The sequence below is a fragment of the Stegodyphus dumicola genome, chromosome 3 (genome assembly GCF_044657685.1).
Source record: "Stegodyphus dumicola isolate Sdum_Otavi_A_Nest chromosome 3, ASM4465768v1".
Classification (NCBI taxonomy): Eukaryota; Metazoa; Arthropoda; class Arachnida; order Araneae; family Eresidae; genus Stegodyphus; species Stegodyphus dumicola.
The window spans coordinates 249,827,380-249,845,678 of NC_140770.1; the positions used below are offsets into that span (position 1 = coordinate 249,827,380).

Here is an 18,299-nt window from a genome sequence, read left to right on the forward strand (position 1 = left end):
GTAGATAATAGAACAAATTCAAATTCAGATTTCCATGTGCCATTAGGAGGATTTCCAGATTCATATTCAGGTAGAAGACTACGTTATTCAGAATTTGACGACTCTAGGTACCGTTATTTTTCCACAATGCGAGAAACATACACACATTCATGCAGATTCTTCCTTATTTAATTTCTTTAAATATGATACAGGGCGATAATATTCGGTGGCAACAATTTGAAAAGTTGTAGAGACATTAGATAAATTTTGGAAGCAGAAGAGATGAAAAATTAACAATCGCCTTCGCCGAGAATCGAACCACAGACCTCTGGAATACCGGCCCAGCGTGCAGAACCACTACACCACGAAGGCCTTCTAGAAAGGCGGCAGAAATACCTTACAAAGTGATACATCCGTTTATAGTGATTCGGCGCAAAATGCCGTTTCAAGCCTAAGCCCTTCTTGACTAACCCCCTTTGGGGTAAAAATATTCATATCCGTAACAGTAAACGAAGAAAGATTTCACGTACTGAGAAAAACAGTTTTTTTTCCACGCGCCAAAAGGTAAGAAGCATATATTTATAGTTTCCTTTACCAAGATTATACACATTTGTTTTTCACTCTTGTAACGGAAACCCGTTGGTTTCATTCATCAGTTCTCCAGTAGTATTTTGCGAATATGGAACATGAAGATTCTAGTGCACACTTGTCTGGATTGATTGTCAGGACACTTGTCTGGATTGATTCCAGGTCGGTCATCTTGAACAATGGACTATTGCCGGAATGTTGTCTTTAGCGACGAATCCAGTGATGCCTCACTCTACGGTGTCATCTTTTAGAAGTATCGATATCTGATAGTTATATTGTACAACCTGATGTCTCTTATACGCGTAGGTTAACCATTAATAGTTGATAGTTTTAAATTAGCTGTCAGGCTGTCCTCGAAATGTTTAGCAATAATACAATTCCTTATCACATACTACAGGCTGTTTGAGCTTCTGATACACTTCCCTCATCTTTCAGCTCTCTAGATCTGTTATTAATAGCTAACATCTGAGATATATTGGGAATATTACCACAGCTTTAGAATATCATTGAGTTGACCGGTTGCAAAATTTATGGTAAGATCGCAAATGGACATTATATTGCCCTAATTTTACCTAATGTATTTTACCTAGCGTATAAATATGAAGGGAAGTTTTAGGGGTTTACTAAAATGTAATAATCTTATTACCACCATTTCTAAATAAAACGCATTTATGACTCCCAAATTCTAAGAATTTTGACATCCTCTCGAATGATATATACATTCCGGGATTTGGGACTATAGCTCAAATTTTATGGCGGCCTATACTTTTGTAAAGGGACGCATTTATTTAATATCTTTTAATTCAATCATCCTCTTTTTATAAGATAGGATGTTTGATAAATGCTCATAAATTCAGTTAGCTAGCGATTTCGTCCCTCTGAAAATCGGTTTAATATATCGATCATTTTTAACTCGGTATACCAAGATTTAGAAGAAAAAGTTACCTGAACACTTCCTATCGGGAGAACGAGGGAGGGACGAAAAGAAAAAAAAAACCAGCGTAAATACAAAGAATGTAGAAGACAAATGAGTTGGAGTTTTGATACGGGGGGGGGCGACGATTTATAAAGCAATCAGTTTAATTGAATTTCCAATCAAATATCAAACTTTTAATTTAAGTGAACGGTATTTTGATACATTATATACTATGTACGCAAATTTGCATCAATATACGTGTCTTCGTAAATTCAGAAAACAATCGTTGAGCATCGAAAAAATTTATCGATACTGAAAGGCAACGAATGGTGGACAGCTTTATGTCACTCTGAAAATTATATTCTACTTGTGCTCCATATATCTACCAAATGATTGAAAAGCATTTCTAGTTCCAATATGTCTGGTATTGGGGTTTAGAACAGCATTTATTTCTTTCATTTTTAGGGGTGTATTATATTTTTCGATAAATATTAATAAAACATAGCACTGATGCAGTTGAAATAGGGAAACCAAATCGGCAGTTGAAGTAAAAATTAAAAATAATAAGAGGAAAGATTTAAATTTTGCAATTTATACGAAATTTGAGGAAAATTATGATATTCACTCAATCTTAAAATATTTCTTATAATTCGTGAAAACAATTGCGGAAATTCCTGCAGCAATGTATTATGCTGTCAAAATTAATACAAAAAATAAATAAATAAAATGTGAAACCTTGACATATGATTCGTTTCTTGCAGTACAAGTTTGTACTCAGATGCCCAGTACTAAGACAATCATGAAAACATGTTTAGAATTACAATATGTGGTGAATGACTGTATGACATGATCCCATTTTGCTATACCTATTGATGGTGTGCTTAGTTCCACAAAAGAAGAGCTTTCTTTTGCAGCTGTTGAGGAAGACAATTACTGTTTGTCATCGGAATTAGATCCTACTGTATAGGGCATTTTTATAGAGTGAGTGTGGAAATTCCTGGAATGAAGCTCTGAGAAATATTTCTAGCTGTCATCTATCTGTGGCGTCGTGCGTTTAATGCCAACTATAATTCTGCCTTAAGTATATAAGGTATTTGTGCCGCTTTCTTAGCATGCCTTCGTTGTGTAGTGGTCTGCATGCTGGGCTCGTATTTCCAGAGATCCGCGGTTCGAATGCGTTGCTAATGTTTCATCACTCCTGCTTCCAAAAACATTCTAGTGTCTCCACGAGTACAGGGGTTTTAAGACGGCCTTTGGCTCGGCCTCCTGGTTATAGTACACGTAATCTAGAACTGGTATCGTAACCTCAATGTCATTATCTCGACACCTCGTAACCACTGAGTGATTACTGCTCGAGCCTGGTCAGTCTCAATCCTACAGATGGCTTTCCATCGCAATCCGTCGTCTAAACAACTTTTAGAAGTAATGTATAACTCAGGAAGTCAGTCAACATTGTGATTGTATTAAATCGAAATGCAAGTTTCCAAAAGAATTTCATAAATTTGTAAGATTGTTACCTTAATATTTTCTTTAGAAAAAGGTACCCTTGCCTTTTAGGAACCATTTGATATATACGTCACATTTGCCCTTACCTAATTATACATGCCATCGGTTTTTCAAACATTAGTAGAAGCTGTTTTCGAGCTACTGCAAAAATTGTGTTCGCAACTTTAATTTTTAAAAACAATATAAGTACTATCCTAAAATAACCGGGAAAAAATGAAGAAGGGAAATGTGATCGGATATTCTACAAATGGTGTAACACAGCTGTCATACGAAAACTTTAAAACATCATTACATGCGCAAAAATTTAATGTATGTTTTCTAAAAGTGCACGTTTTAAATTTAACAGATTAATTGCATTGTATAACTAATATTTTCTGTGAAAAAATATACCTGTAAAATATACTGATATAATGCGTTATAAACATTTCTCAATGCGAAGTGTAATGCACAGAAAGTTGAGTTGTTAAACCCTCAAAAGAATTTTAAATAGCCTAAGCGACAACAGTACATGTACAATATTTCGATTTCCTCTGCACAGGCGCTTTTCATTTGTTGAACTCCAATAGTCCTCTGAGACTTAACATTTTCGAAGAGGAATTCAAATATATTAATGAGCATTTTTGTTGTTTAGACTATAATTCTCTAGAGAAATTTTAAAATTCAAGTATTTCTCTGAAATATAACACTGGATAAAATTTAAAAAAAGGAAGAACCTCGGAATTGTTGAACCAATTTCATGGTGGTTCTTATAAATGAAACTTTCTGGAAAGTTTTCGAGTGCTAATAAATTCGGCACTTTTCTTCTTTTTGGATTTTTCCTGACATAGTTGTCATGGCAACCGATACGTCACATCAAATCTTCCATTTTGAAGTATGATAAAAAAAGACTGACATACCCTCGTGGGTATTTTGTAGCAATCTTTTTACTCTGTGTTTGTATTCAAAATTTAGTAACAAAATACCTTGACATAAATGCTTAAATACATTCATGATTACTAGGCAATTGCAGTTGATATTGAAATGTATTTATTGAACGAATGTTTTTCCTTAAAACTACATGTCATACTTTATCGGTATGTAAGGCCTTCTAAATGCTTATAAAATATCATGGATTTCTTGCTAATCTTCATTACTTATGTTAGACATCTTGAATTAAACTACAATATGTGTACATTGTCCATGACATCATTACGGATTTTACCTAAATTTTAACAGCAACAAATAATCAGGTTCAATGCTTCAGAAGAAATTAAATTTAATGATATTTAATTGTAATAGTAATAGGTTTTTTTGATTCCTGACACGTAATACTTAGGATAATTGTCTGAAGGAAGAGAATGAGCATGATTGTTTAAGACAGAAGTACCTATGTATAGGTTGTCTTAAACGATCAATTATTTGTAATGACATTTTGTTCTGTCGTATTATGTAGTTTTGCTTTAATGTAATTGAAATGTATTAATTTCTGAAACTACGAAGAGCAAACGAATTATAGAACTGAACTAGATGGCCTAAGGCAAAGAAATTCTAGGCACGATGCATTTTAAACATAACTTATTATGCATAATTTAATGCCGTGCTTAAATTGCACCCGAGTTCAACAAAGCACGGTTCTGGTGCTTACCATTTTTGGAGACTAACTATAGGCTGAGTCTAGCAAAGCCCGAATAAAATAAGATCAGTTCCCAGTTCTTTTTCTTATGAAACTGGATGAATGAACTGATGAAGGTGAACATCAGAAAATACTCTCTCTGAGAGGTAGAAGATTTCGTTAAGAAAGCACAGAATTTCCCAAAACACCACGAGAAAGACTTATTTTATTAATTTTAATGTCAAAATGCCCCTGGTACCTTGTACCTGGATTTATGTACCTTTAATATATTGCCATAATTTCTTAGACATGTTTTAAAATGCGCGTATATATACGTTCTTACAGACATCACAAAAAGTACTTAGTACGTATATATACGGCTCTGCCGGTCAGAGGGTTAAATCTCTTAAAATGTTATTTAATAATAAGGAATACCTGTTTTTGAATGCATGCTTCGTTTTTCCTGTGAAAAAAGCTTACGGATGAAAATTGTATTTGAGAGCAAGGAATTCCACGTGCTTGAAAGTACTATTTGTGGCACTTGATCGGGAGATCATATCCGCTGATTCATCATCGGCGGTTCCGTTATCTGTACTTTTGTACATATTAGTAGCATGAAGAAGGGAAACAATTGTTTATGATTTAAATGATCTCAAAATAATAGGCGGGTCTTAGAGAGCGAAATACTAAAATGCCCGACACTACTGCTTTCCTAGGTAAAGGAGCAGTTACGATTTTTCGCGCCGAAACAATAAATATCAGAAATAGAAATTGCGCTCTATGCAAAGATTTACGTTTCTTCCCAGTTTACTGATGAATCCTTGGATTCGAGAGCAGTTTTTTTTCCCCGTCGCACATTCTGCTGTACAGCTATAATTAGATCGGCAAAGGATCGTAGTTAGAGGAATGTATGATTCTTCTTTCTTTTTATGCCCATGGTATTACATTAAAATTTTCTTTTTCATTCACATATTTTTCTAGAATTCTCTCTATCCTCATTAACTTTAATTTTTTGTTATTTTATTCGTGCTCTGGTTTCTATCATTCCTTCAAATAGTTTCTTGTGATGAATAATCAGGCTTAAATTGAATGGGAGTTTATCATAGCCTTTCTCCGGCACTCCTTTTTTGAGTAAAATTATAAATGCAGTCAGCCTTCAAATAATATGAGATCTGGCATTTTATTTAGTTTATTAAACTTCTTGGCATTAATCTAATTTGTTAATTTTTTTATTTGAATCTTTACATTTCGTTTGGTGTCATCAATTAACTATTTTCCTGACGGCCTCACGCAATCCTTCCCATCTAAATTTAGAAATTAAGCCGTGATTATACAAATAGAATATTTATTTACCAGAACTGATAAATAAATATTCTACTTAAGATTAATGATAATATACTACTTTAAGATAAATAATATACTACTTAATAATATACTACTTAAGAGATAAATAAATATTCTCTCTAATAAATATACTTGTGGTTTCTTTCGCCATTCCTAACATTTTAAATGTATTGGCAGAGCTAATAGCCATATTTAACTAACGTTTTGGTTAAGCATGTAAGCATGTAAATTATTTTTATAAGGAATCTAACATATTTTTAAGATTTTTCTTTCGAACGTAATTATTGCTTTGAAATTTACCACAAATTAGATCTTTATCTAACTAAACTACAAAATATCCCAATTTATTGAATAATAGAGTGAACTAATTTATATTAAAGAAGTATAGTAAATGTACAGACAGACAGAAAGAAGTACACGGGGTACTAAAACATCGCCATGAGCAAAACTGGCATCGCCCACTGCACTAACCATCTATGGAAGTGTACCTTTACCGGGAATTCTAACACCATGCTATGGAATTTTTTTACATTGCAGCATTCACAATACACAGTTATATATTAATGGTGCATAATTTGCATTGCAGACAATACTGTCTAAGATATACTTTACACGGGGACTTTGCAGTTGAATGGATAAATACAATAATTACAATGGATAATAAGTTATTTACAGATGCATATACATATTTCTTTTGTGTTTCGGTTTGGAGCTTGGAGGGGGGGAGTGTTTATGGTATGTGGTTCGTTGTTTGTTTGGTTTTTTTTGTAATACGGTTCACAGTTTATAAGTTCATTCATAGTACAGTTCATAGTTCAGCATCCATCTTATGAATTCATTTTCATGGTACATAGTGTTGAGTACGTAGTACTGGTGTATCTGTCACACATTGCACAGTATGAAGTAGTTCATAGTTCGTAGTTTGAGTAGTATGAGAAAAGTCACGATTTTCTCAATAAATGGAGATATTTAAGTGTGTTTTCTAAAGGCACTCCTGTATAGTATCAGGGTGAGAGTGGATATTCTTATTGTTGCGTTTCATGATCTTAGAAGATTATTTTGGGTTTTAAGCATGGACCTTATAAGAAATTGACTAACCCAAATGGGTTTTGTCCCTCGTCTGAGACGTTCCCGGTGTCACCTTGATCATATTCGGAGGAATAGGGACGACTTGCAGAAATTTAACAGTGGTTGCCTATTGCAGCGTGTATAATTGTTAAGAAAAAGGCTGGTTGTAGCGCCTCATTTCAAAAATTAGAATTTTTCCATATTTTCATTTTTGAATTAGAGATTGATTTTTAAAAATTCAGCATATTTATCAAGCATAATTAACGTTCCAAATAATTATAAAGCTATTGCATGCTTTCAGGGCTGGATATTTTTTTAGCTTTTCCTATGCTGTAAGAAGGTTTTTAACTACTTCTTTTAGAAAATAATATTTTAAATCTGAACTAATAGAAAATTTCAAACAAGCAATTTTCTCTCGCAGTTTTTATGCTTTTTATTGGTGTAAATAAGTAAAAAAATACTAAAATATTTAAAAACGAATTTTTGAAAGTTTTGTTTAAAATTCTAAATTGTGCTGTGCTTTTTTAAAATTACAGATGAGTATTATAGCACAGTTTCTATAAAGGAATTCTATTTCAATCATACTTCATAATACATCATAGTGATAAACACTTTTCACTCCTTAATTTTTGAACATTTAATTCTAATATTAAAATTGTATTTAACCGTAATAATTAATTTTGCTTGTATTTTATAATGATTATTTTTAAAATTAATTTTTAGTTCTGCATAAGATTTTTTTATTTATTGTTAATTTAATTTATTAGCTCAAAGGGGCAGTAGCCTAGAAAGGATGTTAGTTTCGAAGCGGCATTTTGTGCTTACTATAAATGTCCGCCCGCTCCTTGCAAATTGTTGTTACCAAATATTATCGCCCTGTATTATATTTAAAGAAATTAAATAATGAAGAATCTGCATGAATACATGTATGTTTCTCGCATTGTGGCAAAAACAACAGTATCTAGAGCCATCAAATTTTGAATAATGTAATCCTCCACCCGAACATGGGCATCTGGACGGCCGAATTTCGAATTTGTTTTAATCTATTTCATATTTTGTAAAACTTTAACGAATTTTTGATTAACAAACTCAAGACCTCCACGGGGCATCCTTCCCTTTCCGTGTACTGTCTAAGGACGGAGCATGTAATTAGAAAAAAAAAAAAAAAACTCCTAAGAGGAATATTCTCTTTTGATGTTACTCATTTTCGTTGCTACAGTTACGTGAATAAAAGACTTTAAGAAGACTAAGTGGATAAAAGACTATAAAATTAAAATATACTTTACACGGTTCTTAAGAACCGTGTAAAGTATATTTTAATTTTATAACAGTTATTTTAATTTAGGTCTTATGGCGTTTCAATTTACGACTCCCTACCATAATGAGTTTTCAGAATTATGTTGAATGCAACTGAGGAAGAGAATTAATAACTGAGGAAGAGAATAAAGTCAGGTTCAACCAACTGAGTTCACCAGAGAGAGTTAGGATTCTTGCGCAGCGTGCGTTTGCCTTTCGGCTATGTCTTTCATGTCTTCCTAAGCTGTTGTTACGCTTGGCCGTGCCTTTTGATAGTTCGCCGGCTAGTTTAAGATTACGGGCCAACTACTTTAGAACTGTGTTAGCTTCGGCTAAATTTCTTAGTTTGTCATTAGTTAGTTCTTATTTGTAGTTTTAAGCCCAAGTGGAGGCTTTGCCATACGTCCAAAGAAAGCGAACTGTTAATCTTATTTTGAGTGAATAAGGGGTAATTAACTCTTCTTGAGTTTATGCTATCTGTTCTTGGAACTAAGCGATTATTCGCTTAGCAGTTCACTAGGTTCTTCGACACTTAATTTAACAGAATAAAAGTGAGGAACGTCATTGATTATTGCCATTCTGCAGGAGGCTATCAGGCTGTGATTATCAGTTGTCACCATGGAAATTTTTCTGGATATACATTTAATCTTAAAATGAAATTCCGTATTTAGAGAGAGCTGTGTGGTTTTATTTAATTTCATTAAAAGTTAATTTTGTTTTGGATGCAACCTTTCCTATAAAATCTCGTTTTTCAACTCACGCTTTCTTGCCAGAATGAGATTTTAGTTTCGCTCATTATGGAAAATAGAGTAGAAAGCCACTATTTATTTCGGTTTCTGAGTTATTTCATGCACCGAATGTTGGCAGCGTATTCTGTCTTTCGGCCACATTATTTCTGTGCTAATTAAGCTTGCTGTTTTACTGCCATGCATATTAATTGAAGGTTGCTCTACGTCGGTGGTAGCCAATAGACAAGTATGCGTTAATATATCTTTGCGCAGTTTTGGCTGACTTATTCCACTTAGAATTAATTTTAATTTTACGTTTTCTCCTTTTAGTTGCAGCCAAAAGTATTGGCGAGGCCCTATAGGCACTAGGAGTGCCATCTGTTCATATTATTGTTGAGTTGAAATAAAAGCTTCTTTCCCCCCTTTTCTTGTGTTGTTACAGATACAGTTTCTGGATTAGTGGATGACATATAATGCTTCTCTATTATGCCCGTGCTCAGTGCACCTAGTTTTAGTACATCAAACAACGGTATAATCAGGGCCGGATTAAGACCTTTAGAAACTCTAAACTCTTATAGGATTTCGGTGAGTCCACATATGCTACATAATCTGCCAGTTTTTTTTTTTTTTTTTTTTTTTTTTTTTTTTTTTTTCAGGTCTTGGTTTAACTGCATCATGCATTTCATGGTAAAACCCTGAAGGGGAATTTTTTGGTGCCCCATTTTCTGAATGAACCTAAGGACTTTTTTTTTAACGAACGTTTCTGACGAACCTAAGGACGTCTGAATTTGAACCTAAGGACGTTTTTGTGATGGCCTCTTTTTTTGATGCCCTAAGCCCGTGCATCATACTGCTTAATGGATAATACAGCCTTGGGTGTAGTAGAGAATATTACATGCATATGAATTGGCTCCAGAATAAAATGCTTTATCATAATATAGATACAGTTATAACGACTCAGAGACAGATGCAAACATCCTATCGGTAACGTAAGAAGGAAGAGCAGAAATCAGTTATCAGTTGCAATGGAGGAAGGAAGATTCCAGTCATCTTCTGCCCCTCATTCGGACTGGATCACATACATCGAACATTATTCTAAAAGTAACAGTACAAGCATAAAATATTACTTGAAGGATTTTACTCTTGAAAATACTTTTATGTGAAAACATGTTGCGGATTTCGTGTGGTTTTACCTAGTTTGGTAGTACCATAAAAATAAATAATTTCTTATGGTCTATCCCTATTAAATTTGGAAGCCTCAAAAGAGTGCAGTTAGAGGGTTGTGTTTTGAATACTTGGAAGGAAACCTGGTCTTCCCGAATTTACATGCTATCCGATCAAAAGCTCAATTCAACAGAAATATTAAGAACCTAATAACAATAAATTTTGAAAATAATTCTATACAACATTACTATTATTTTCATAACCGTAGGTATTATAAATTCAAGTGCAAATGCAGTTGGTATAATTTTGATTTACATTTGTACATATAATAGAGAACTATTTAATATATCTTCTAAAATTTCTTCTTGTAACAAATTATAGAAAATATTGCGAGCTTCCGCCAAATTTTTAACTTTGAAAAATACTCCAAAAATCGGAAAATAGGAGAAATACCTTAACTACTTTGAAACTGCGAAACAAAGTTACTGTTTTCAGATGTAGAATGTAGCACGTAAAACAAGGAAGAGCACAAGGGATATAATATATTTTAGCAAAATATTTTTCTGATTAAAAACGTTTTTTTTTAACTATCGCACATGAAGCAACTAAATTTTTGTGAGTGCGAAACAACTCAGCGGTAGAAACAACGAAGTGCAAGGGAACAATGATATAATTAATTATACCACGAACAATCCACATTCTTGCAGATCTATTTATCTCGATTTATTAATAGCATTCCGAAAAACTCATGGTTATCGCGAAGGCCATTCTTTGAATGAAAAAGCAAAATTAAGATGCTTTTCTGATAGAATTTTTTCTTCTGCTGCGTAAAATAAATACGATTTTTGCACCTAGTGAATCTTTCGTTGTGCCTCTTTTTTTGCTCTAATCAACGCGAATATTCAGAATGAATTTCAATGAAAAGTGAAAACATATATATAGAAAGAAGTTTGAATTTTCGGGTTAGATATAAGCGTGCTCGATTTTGCTTTCCGACCACTCAAAAACAAATGTTCGCCACATCGTGAAGTAGGATAATACCTTTCACGGGTTAGCAGGTCAGTTAATCTTAATTGTACTGCGCAATTAAACCCATACAACAACATATATTTTCACCAGTTTAAGTCCGTCCTTAGTTTATACCCTTTCTAAACCAAACTAAAAGAAATAAAAGCCAACAGATCTGTTTTTAATGCATATTGTTTTAATGCATATGGTCTGTTTTTAATTCTACTTTCAACGGAACTGGAAGATTAGAAAGTGACAAATGTTCACTGAGATAGAAAAGTAATAAGAATTCACATGAAAGAAATCAGAAAAAACTAGACTGAGCTAGACATAACGGGCAAGAATAATGCCAGCAGCCTATGTATCGGAATTCCAAACGCAATTCCGAATCCGACGATACTTCATTAATTAGATGGATCTGTTGTATATCGTTTTAGATACGATAAATATCATGCATTTTATCAAGTTGCACCAAATAGAAACATTTCGAAAATATTCGACAAGTGACAAAACCATTTACTGACTTGGCCACATACTCAGTTTCACTTAAGTAGTTTATTAGAACATTTGGATAAGTATAAACTAAAATGAAAGCTCAAAACCATACACGCTAAGAAACTGCAGGGATTCATTAACTATGTACAATATTTAGCAGGAGAACAGGAACTAGTCATAGCGGTACAGAAGCAAACGAAATGTTCTTCGTGTTCTACAACAAAATAGTAAAACTGACAATGCATGATGATCTGGGGAATCTTTCCGTTCCGTGCAGTTTCTTAAGAATATCAACCAAGGGACCTAGGCTGAAAGAATCACTACAGTTAACCTTTTGTAGGGAAAGGCAATAAATAAAACCAGGGTAATAAATAAAAAACAGACTCCCACCCTGTCTTTAAACCCAAATGAGATAATGTTCTGTTTCTAAAGCCTAAGGATAACGACACTACGCCAGAGCAAATGACAACCCGATTATCAGAGGTTCTGAATTCAAACAAGATCAATTTAAATACATTTAAAACATTTGCTCTATCGAAAAGCTGTAGAAAGGAAGAAGACATTGTTATTTTCCAACAGATCCTGAAGGGCTACTGCCTCTGCATACTTCTACACATCATCTAATTACGAAACCCAAGAAAGGCTTATCTCATTTTCTGCAGTGTCCCAGCAACTGTAGCAGCAGACAACACAACGGAAGCTTTTACCACACTTCTCAACAGCAGGAAAATGGAAGTGTTTCAGTCAGAATCACTGATACAGTTAGACAGCACACATAACTGGTTGGAGGATCTAATCCTAGACTTCAGGACTAGACTGGAAAATCAGTTGGCTGTGTAGCATCTGTTATGTAGAAAAATGTCTGAATTTTTCTGTTAAGAAACGTATACGCGTAATTATATTCATTTAAGAAAATTAGAATTATATTATATATTTGAGTTATTAGTTTATTTTATTAATACTTTGTTTACTGAATTATTGACCGAAACCAGTGCTTCAATACTATTTTTTTAGGTCTTTAAATTTAATAGGAAAGTTCGTAAAAATACGAAAAAGATCTGTATATAAAAGAATCAGGAAGGCTAGCAAAGCGAAATTTTTGCTGCCTTATTCTGTTTGCATAGTACGAGAAGCAAGTCGAAAGTTGTAGAATGTTTTTAGTATTTTCTTTCGCTTGCCAGCGGGATGGCGTACGTGAGAAGTTCAAGGATTAATATGAGGTTACGCGAAAAGCTCAACAGTTATAGGCGAAAGACGTGTCCACTGTTGGCTATTGGTTCTGACATTTCGCTTCTATTTCAACTTTGAACATTTTGTTCGCTTCTATTTCAACTTTGATGAATATAATGCCTTCTTTTAGTTTTTCTGTAACATATTTAGCATGTAAAATCGTCCCTATGCTATTTTTGAGATACCCAGAAAGTTTCACGTTTTCAGGTCTAACCTTTCAGCATCAGAATATGTGAGAAACCCTGTTGGACGCCAGCGAATAGTTCGTTTTCAGCTGCTTTCGTGTTACTTCGTAAAAGCTAACAGCAAGAAATGGAAATCTCCATATTCATTAGCTTTCTATACGTATATTTTAAGATGCGAATCATAACAACTTGATTTGGGGGGGGGTTCGCAGGGATAACTTTGCGAGTCCTAAAGTTTTGGACACATAGTTACGAAAAATAGAGAGAATTCAATATCTATTTCGGCTATCTGGTATAGAACTGTTTACAACAAAATAAAGATAACACAAGTTAAAAGAATCGAATCCTAAGTGAAACTAAGCATTTAATTTTCATTTTAATTCTTTTTTAATTAGTTTTTCATTTGTTTTTTACATATATATTTATTTTTTGTAAGGTTTAGTATGGTAATTATCAGAATTATTAATCATTAGACCTCTCGAAGATATAATTATATCCATTATGATGTTGCAAATAAAAAATAAGAACACGCAATTTTTTTGAAATAATACTTAAAAGATATATTACTACTTGCGTCATTTATAAAAAATATTTGCTTCTTAAATGGAGCAAAAAGTATGGAAACTCAAATCACATTTCGAAACGTACAATGTAGCAAAACGGATCGAAAATAAGATACAAAATATCCGTAGAGTTTATGTGACATGGAAATATAAAACCCTCCGGATAAATTCCTTTTTTAAGATTCATAGCATGACAGATTAATATGTTTCTCACTCGTCACGAGCACAAAAAATAGTTTTGACTGGTATTTCTGTGTAAATAAGATATATTAAATCCATATTCTGTAAAATGATTTCAGCAATGCTGAGCACAAGAAGGTGAAATAGTAAACTTTGATGATCATTACAGTCAACATTTTTGTTCTAACAGTACTGAATTAAAACAAGAGCATAATAACTCAAAGCTGCCTCTACAATTTGAATGGAAAGTTAAAACCATTAATTACTCAATATAGCCTGTTCAATTTGAATAGAACGTTTGTATGTTTTATTGAAAATACCAGTTATGAATGACAAGAAAACATGCTAGCACGTGACAGAGGTTATGCAATTGAAATTATATTTTAAAAGGGTAATTTATTTATATAAATTATCTTCGGAAAATAAAAGTGCTAGTTCTGTTGTTGAATTGAGAGCTTGGCAAATTTAGGCTAAAAACAAAACTAATGAATTCAGGTAATGTTAACGTTTTATTTGTGGTTTTCAGTTTATAACTTTCTGCATTCACTGTTTTGAAAATAAGGGATATATAATTTCAGATAAATGTTGTTTCTGGTTATTTAATACTAACAAACGTCTCGGTAATAATACGAGCTTTTATTAAATTAATTTAAAGGTAATATAAAAATATTAAAATAAGAGAAACACTTCTTCTAGCGCAAAATGCAACCTTTCCTGGGTAATTGCTATTGGATATTCCTTTCCCTTTTCATAAAGCATTAAAATTCAAAATGCGCAAGATTTTCTTAGAAAATAATTTAACCGTTGTGTTGTTTGTTGTTATGCTGTTATCATTTTAAACTTTTCTATGTTTATTTCAGCCTGCTCTTTTTATCGTAAATGCTTTGATAAATTATCATGTTTTGCAGAAGTGACGTCATGCTTTTCATGCGTTTTACGTTCATATGTTACGCGTTTGCATGTTCAGATTGGTACACAGTAAATAGTTTTTCCTGTTGTTGCACACAGACAGAAATCGCGCGAAGGTCAGTGAAAAGATTGAAATATTGAGTAAGAAAGGATTTATGGATGTTCATATGGGATTATCCTCGTCCATTTAGGTGATGCAAAGTCCAGAGCCATATGAGAAAACGTGGATTGCCCCCAATCTGAAAAAAGGGGAACAACATTTACTAGAATTACATAGCATCCAATGATAACGAATAATGAAATTAAAAAGAAATAGCTGGAAGAAAGGTTACAGAAATGAACCAGCTTTAAACGTATTTACAGCTGACTAAAAGGGTATTGTACGTAAAAGGGTGAAATTAAAAACAAATATAAATGCTAATCAAGACATGGTCAGATTTAAGGAAATTAGAAAGGGCTAAAAATTTGATACATCCAGACAATATATTTAAACATTGTGAACATTAAAAACTCGGTATTCATGTTCACATCGACCTACTTAAAAAAACATCCCAGAATTGCACAAAAATGGCATTGCACACTCCTTTGACTTTATCCATGTACACATCAACCTATTTTCACAAAAAAAAAAAAAAAAAAAAAAAAAAAAAATCCCAGAACTGCACAAAAATGGCATTGCGCACTCTCTTGACTTTCTTCATGTACACATCGACTTTTTCACTTAAAAAGTCAAAGAAAATTGACAAAAATCTAATTTTTCTTACTCTTGTAAAAAGCGCTTTTTAATAACAATAAGTGGGAAATTTTTAAAACTGAAAATCCTTTCAAAAAAACCTAATAACTTTAAAAATTAAAATCGTTTCAAAAACATAGTAAGTTTAAAGAACATAAAATGCTTACAAAAGCCTGAAAAATTAATACTTTCACTTCCAAAAAATTTTAAAATATGAAAATCCAGTCCTTATAAAAACATAATTTTAAAAACTAAGAATCGTTTCAAAAACATAGTAAGTTTCAAACACTTAAAATCGTTACAATTACTGAAAATTTAAAATACTTTCATTTACCTGAAAAGGGGTAATCCACTCCACTCAGCCGATGAACGAAAAGTAACGAATTCTAAAAATGTTCTAGAATTATTGTTTAAAATAACGGTACAGCTTGAGTATAGGACCCCATTGGCGATTTTTGTCTTGGCGCACTTTTTGGACGGTTGTTTTTCTGGTGACCCAGTAAATTATAGAATACTCCACTTCGGCAACCCTGTCGCACTCCCGCGTGTGTTAAACCGGAAAGTGTCATTTTCTTTGAAGGAGCAAAATATTGATGTATTCAACAAATTTTTCGAAATTGTAAGGGACATAAATTGGGCAGAGTATAGGATTTCTTTGTAAATTTACCATGATTTTGTAAACTTTACTAAATTTCCAGCATTTCTTTTATTTTTAATTTAAACATGTATTCTGAACTGTTTTCAGTTTTATAACTTAAAACTTGCATTTTCAATATTGCTGCTTAAAATATGCTTCCATGTACTTGTGTATTTTAAAACTTTTCTTTACTTTTAATTTAAACATGCATTCTTAACTCCTATTTTCATATTTTTAATTTAAACATGTATTCTGAGCTCCTATTTTCAATTTTACAGCTTGTAATTTGTATTTTCAGTTTGATTGCAAAAAATATGCCATTATTTATTTATTTTCAGTTTCACTGTTTAAATATATATTCTAAATTTGTATTTAAAATTTTTCTTGTTAAAATGTGTATTCTAACATCTATTTTCAATTTTAACTGCTTTTACAAGGCTAAACTTGTATTTTCAATATTACTACTTAAAATGTGTCTCTACTTACTTATGTACCTTCAAATTCGCTGTTTAAACATATATTCTAAAATTTTTTCTGGTTGAAACCTACTTTCTAACTTGTGTTTTCAATTTTAACGGCTTGGTCGCCAAGCCAAAAATCGCCAATGGGGTCCTATGCTCAACCTGTTCCAAAATAACTGCACCTCTACCATCTATTATCGTCTACACCAAACAGAAATTCTAAGTTTTAAAATACGTACTGAGCGCGCGCTTAAATGCTCCGAATTTCGCGCTCAAAAGAAATTCTCAATTTAAAATACATACTACGCGTGCGCGAAAATGCTGTGAAATTCGCCTTCCAGAACGGCAAAATCGACTTGGACACCACATTTGGCTCACTTATCATTCTCTTTAAAAGCGCCAAACACAAGGCGCTAAATAAGTAGGCGATTCTACACTTTAGCCATAAAAGTTTCTTTTTATGCTTGTTTCAAATGCTGGATATCCTAGAAAGAAAAACTGAAAGAAACGCACAAAATTTAAAAGGTATTGACAAATCCTCTCACCTTTGTGAACTTTTCCAAAGCAACCTTCTCCAATTTCTTCCAAAAAAATTATATTTTCATGCGGGATCTCCATATCTCGAAGAGCTTTAAGTAGTGGCCCATCCGGAGAACCAGAATAATAGTTAGGATTGGTGACATACTGTTGCATACACTTGCTAAGAGACATCGCGGCAGTACTTCTGACTCTTCCACCCGGCAACCACCAACAGAGATGATTCCTGTGACGACGATAAATGAAGATGATTAAACTAGCTAGCGAGACGACGAAGAACGAGAGCAGACATGCAATGATGGCCGTTGAGGGTCCGTAATAGCCCAACGGTGTTTGAAATGGAAATACTGAATTTGTGATGTTACCGCCATTCTGAAAAAGAATGCACTACGTAAGATGTGGTTTCAAAATATTGCTAATTATAAATTATATATTACTAAATTTTTTCTTATTAACAACTTAGATACCAATGTTTCCAATTAGAAAACCTTTATGAAAATTTCGAAGTTTTATGAAATATGAAACAAAATCTGAAAGGTTTCATATTTTAAATTACGTCCAAAGGAGCTTTTTTTGTAACATTCTGTGTGTTACATTTATTTATTAAATATAGCGTTCTTCACACTTGAGCCATAAAATTCAGTTCAACAGCAATATCGCAAAATAGTTTTAAAATGAGCATATCTTTAGAATTTCCGATACAGAGTTTCGCGCGCTGGAGATAAAAATGTTTTTTCTTTACAACGTTGCCATTGCTCGCTTTGAAATCCTTGAGTTTGTTAATCAAAAATTCGTTAAAGTTTTATAAAATACGAAATTGATAATAAAACAAATTCCAGATTGGGTCTTCCACATTCGTAGGGGGATTATGTCATTCAAAATTCGATGACTCTATGTACCGTTGTTTTATTACAATGCGAGAAATATACATATATTTATGCAGATTTTTCATTATTTAATGTCTTCAAATATAATGCAGTACTCTAACATTTGGTGCCAACAGTTCGAAAAGTGAAACGGACATTTATATTGAACCAACGCAAAATAGCAAAACGAAAACAATAGTCCTTCAGGAACAAAGCTCCTTTGGACTAAAAAATACTTATATTAACGTTTTTCTATATAAAAAGTAAAAATCACTTATTCAGATACTGCTTGTATGGAGTTATATTGTAAAAGTA

The 18,299-nt window shown here is 32.8% G+C and overlaps 1 protein-coding gene across 1 annotated transcript in view; it reads right to left on the reverse strand.

Annotated features, from left to right (window-relative positions):
• The window catches only part of LOC118205343 (tyrosine-protein kinase transmembrane receptor Ror-like), a 214,354-nt gene that overhangs the window by 115,972 nt on the left and 80,083 nt on the right, over positions 1 to 18,299 (reverse strand). The window contains exon 3 of the mRNA XM_035377638.2: positions 17,127 to 17,490. Within this exon, the coding sequence (XP_035233529.2) occupies positions 17,127 to 17,490 (364 nt within the window). The remainder of the gene's footprint in view (positions 1 to 17,126; positions 17,491 to 18,299) is intronic.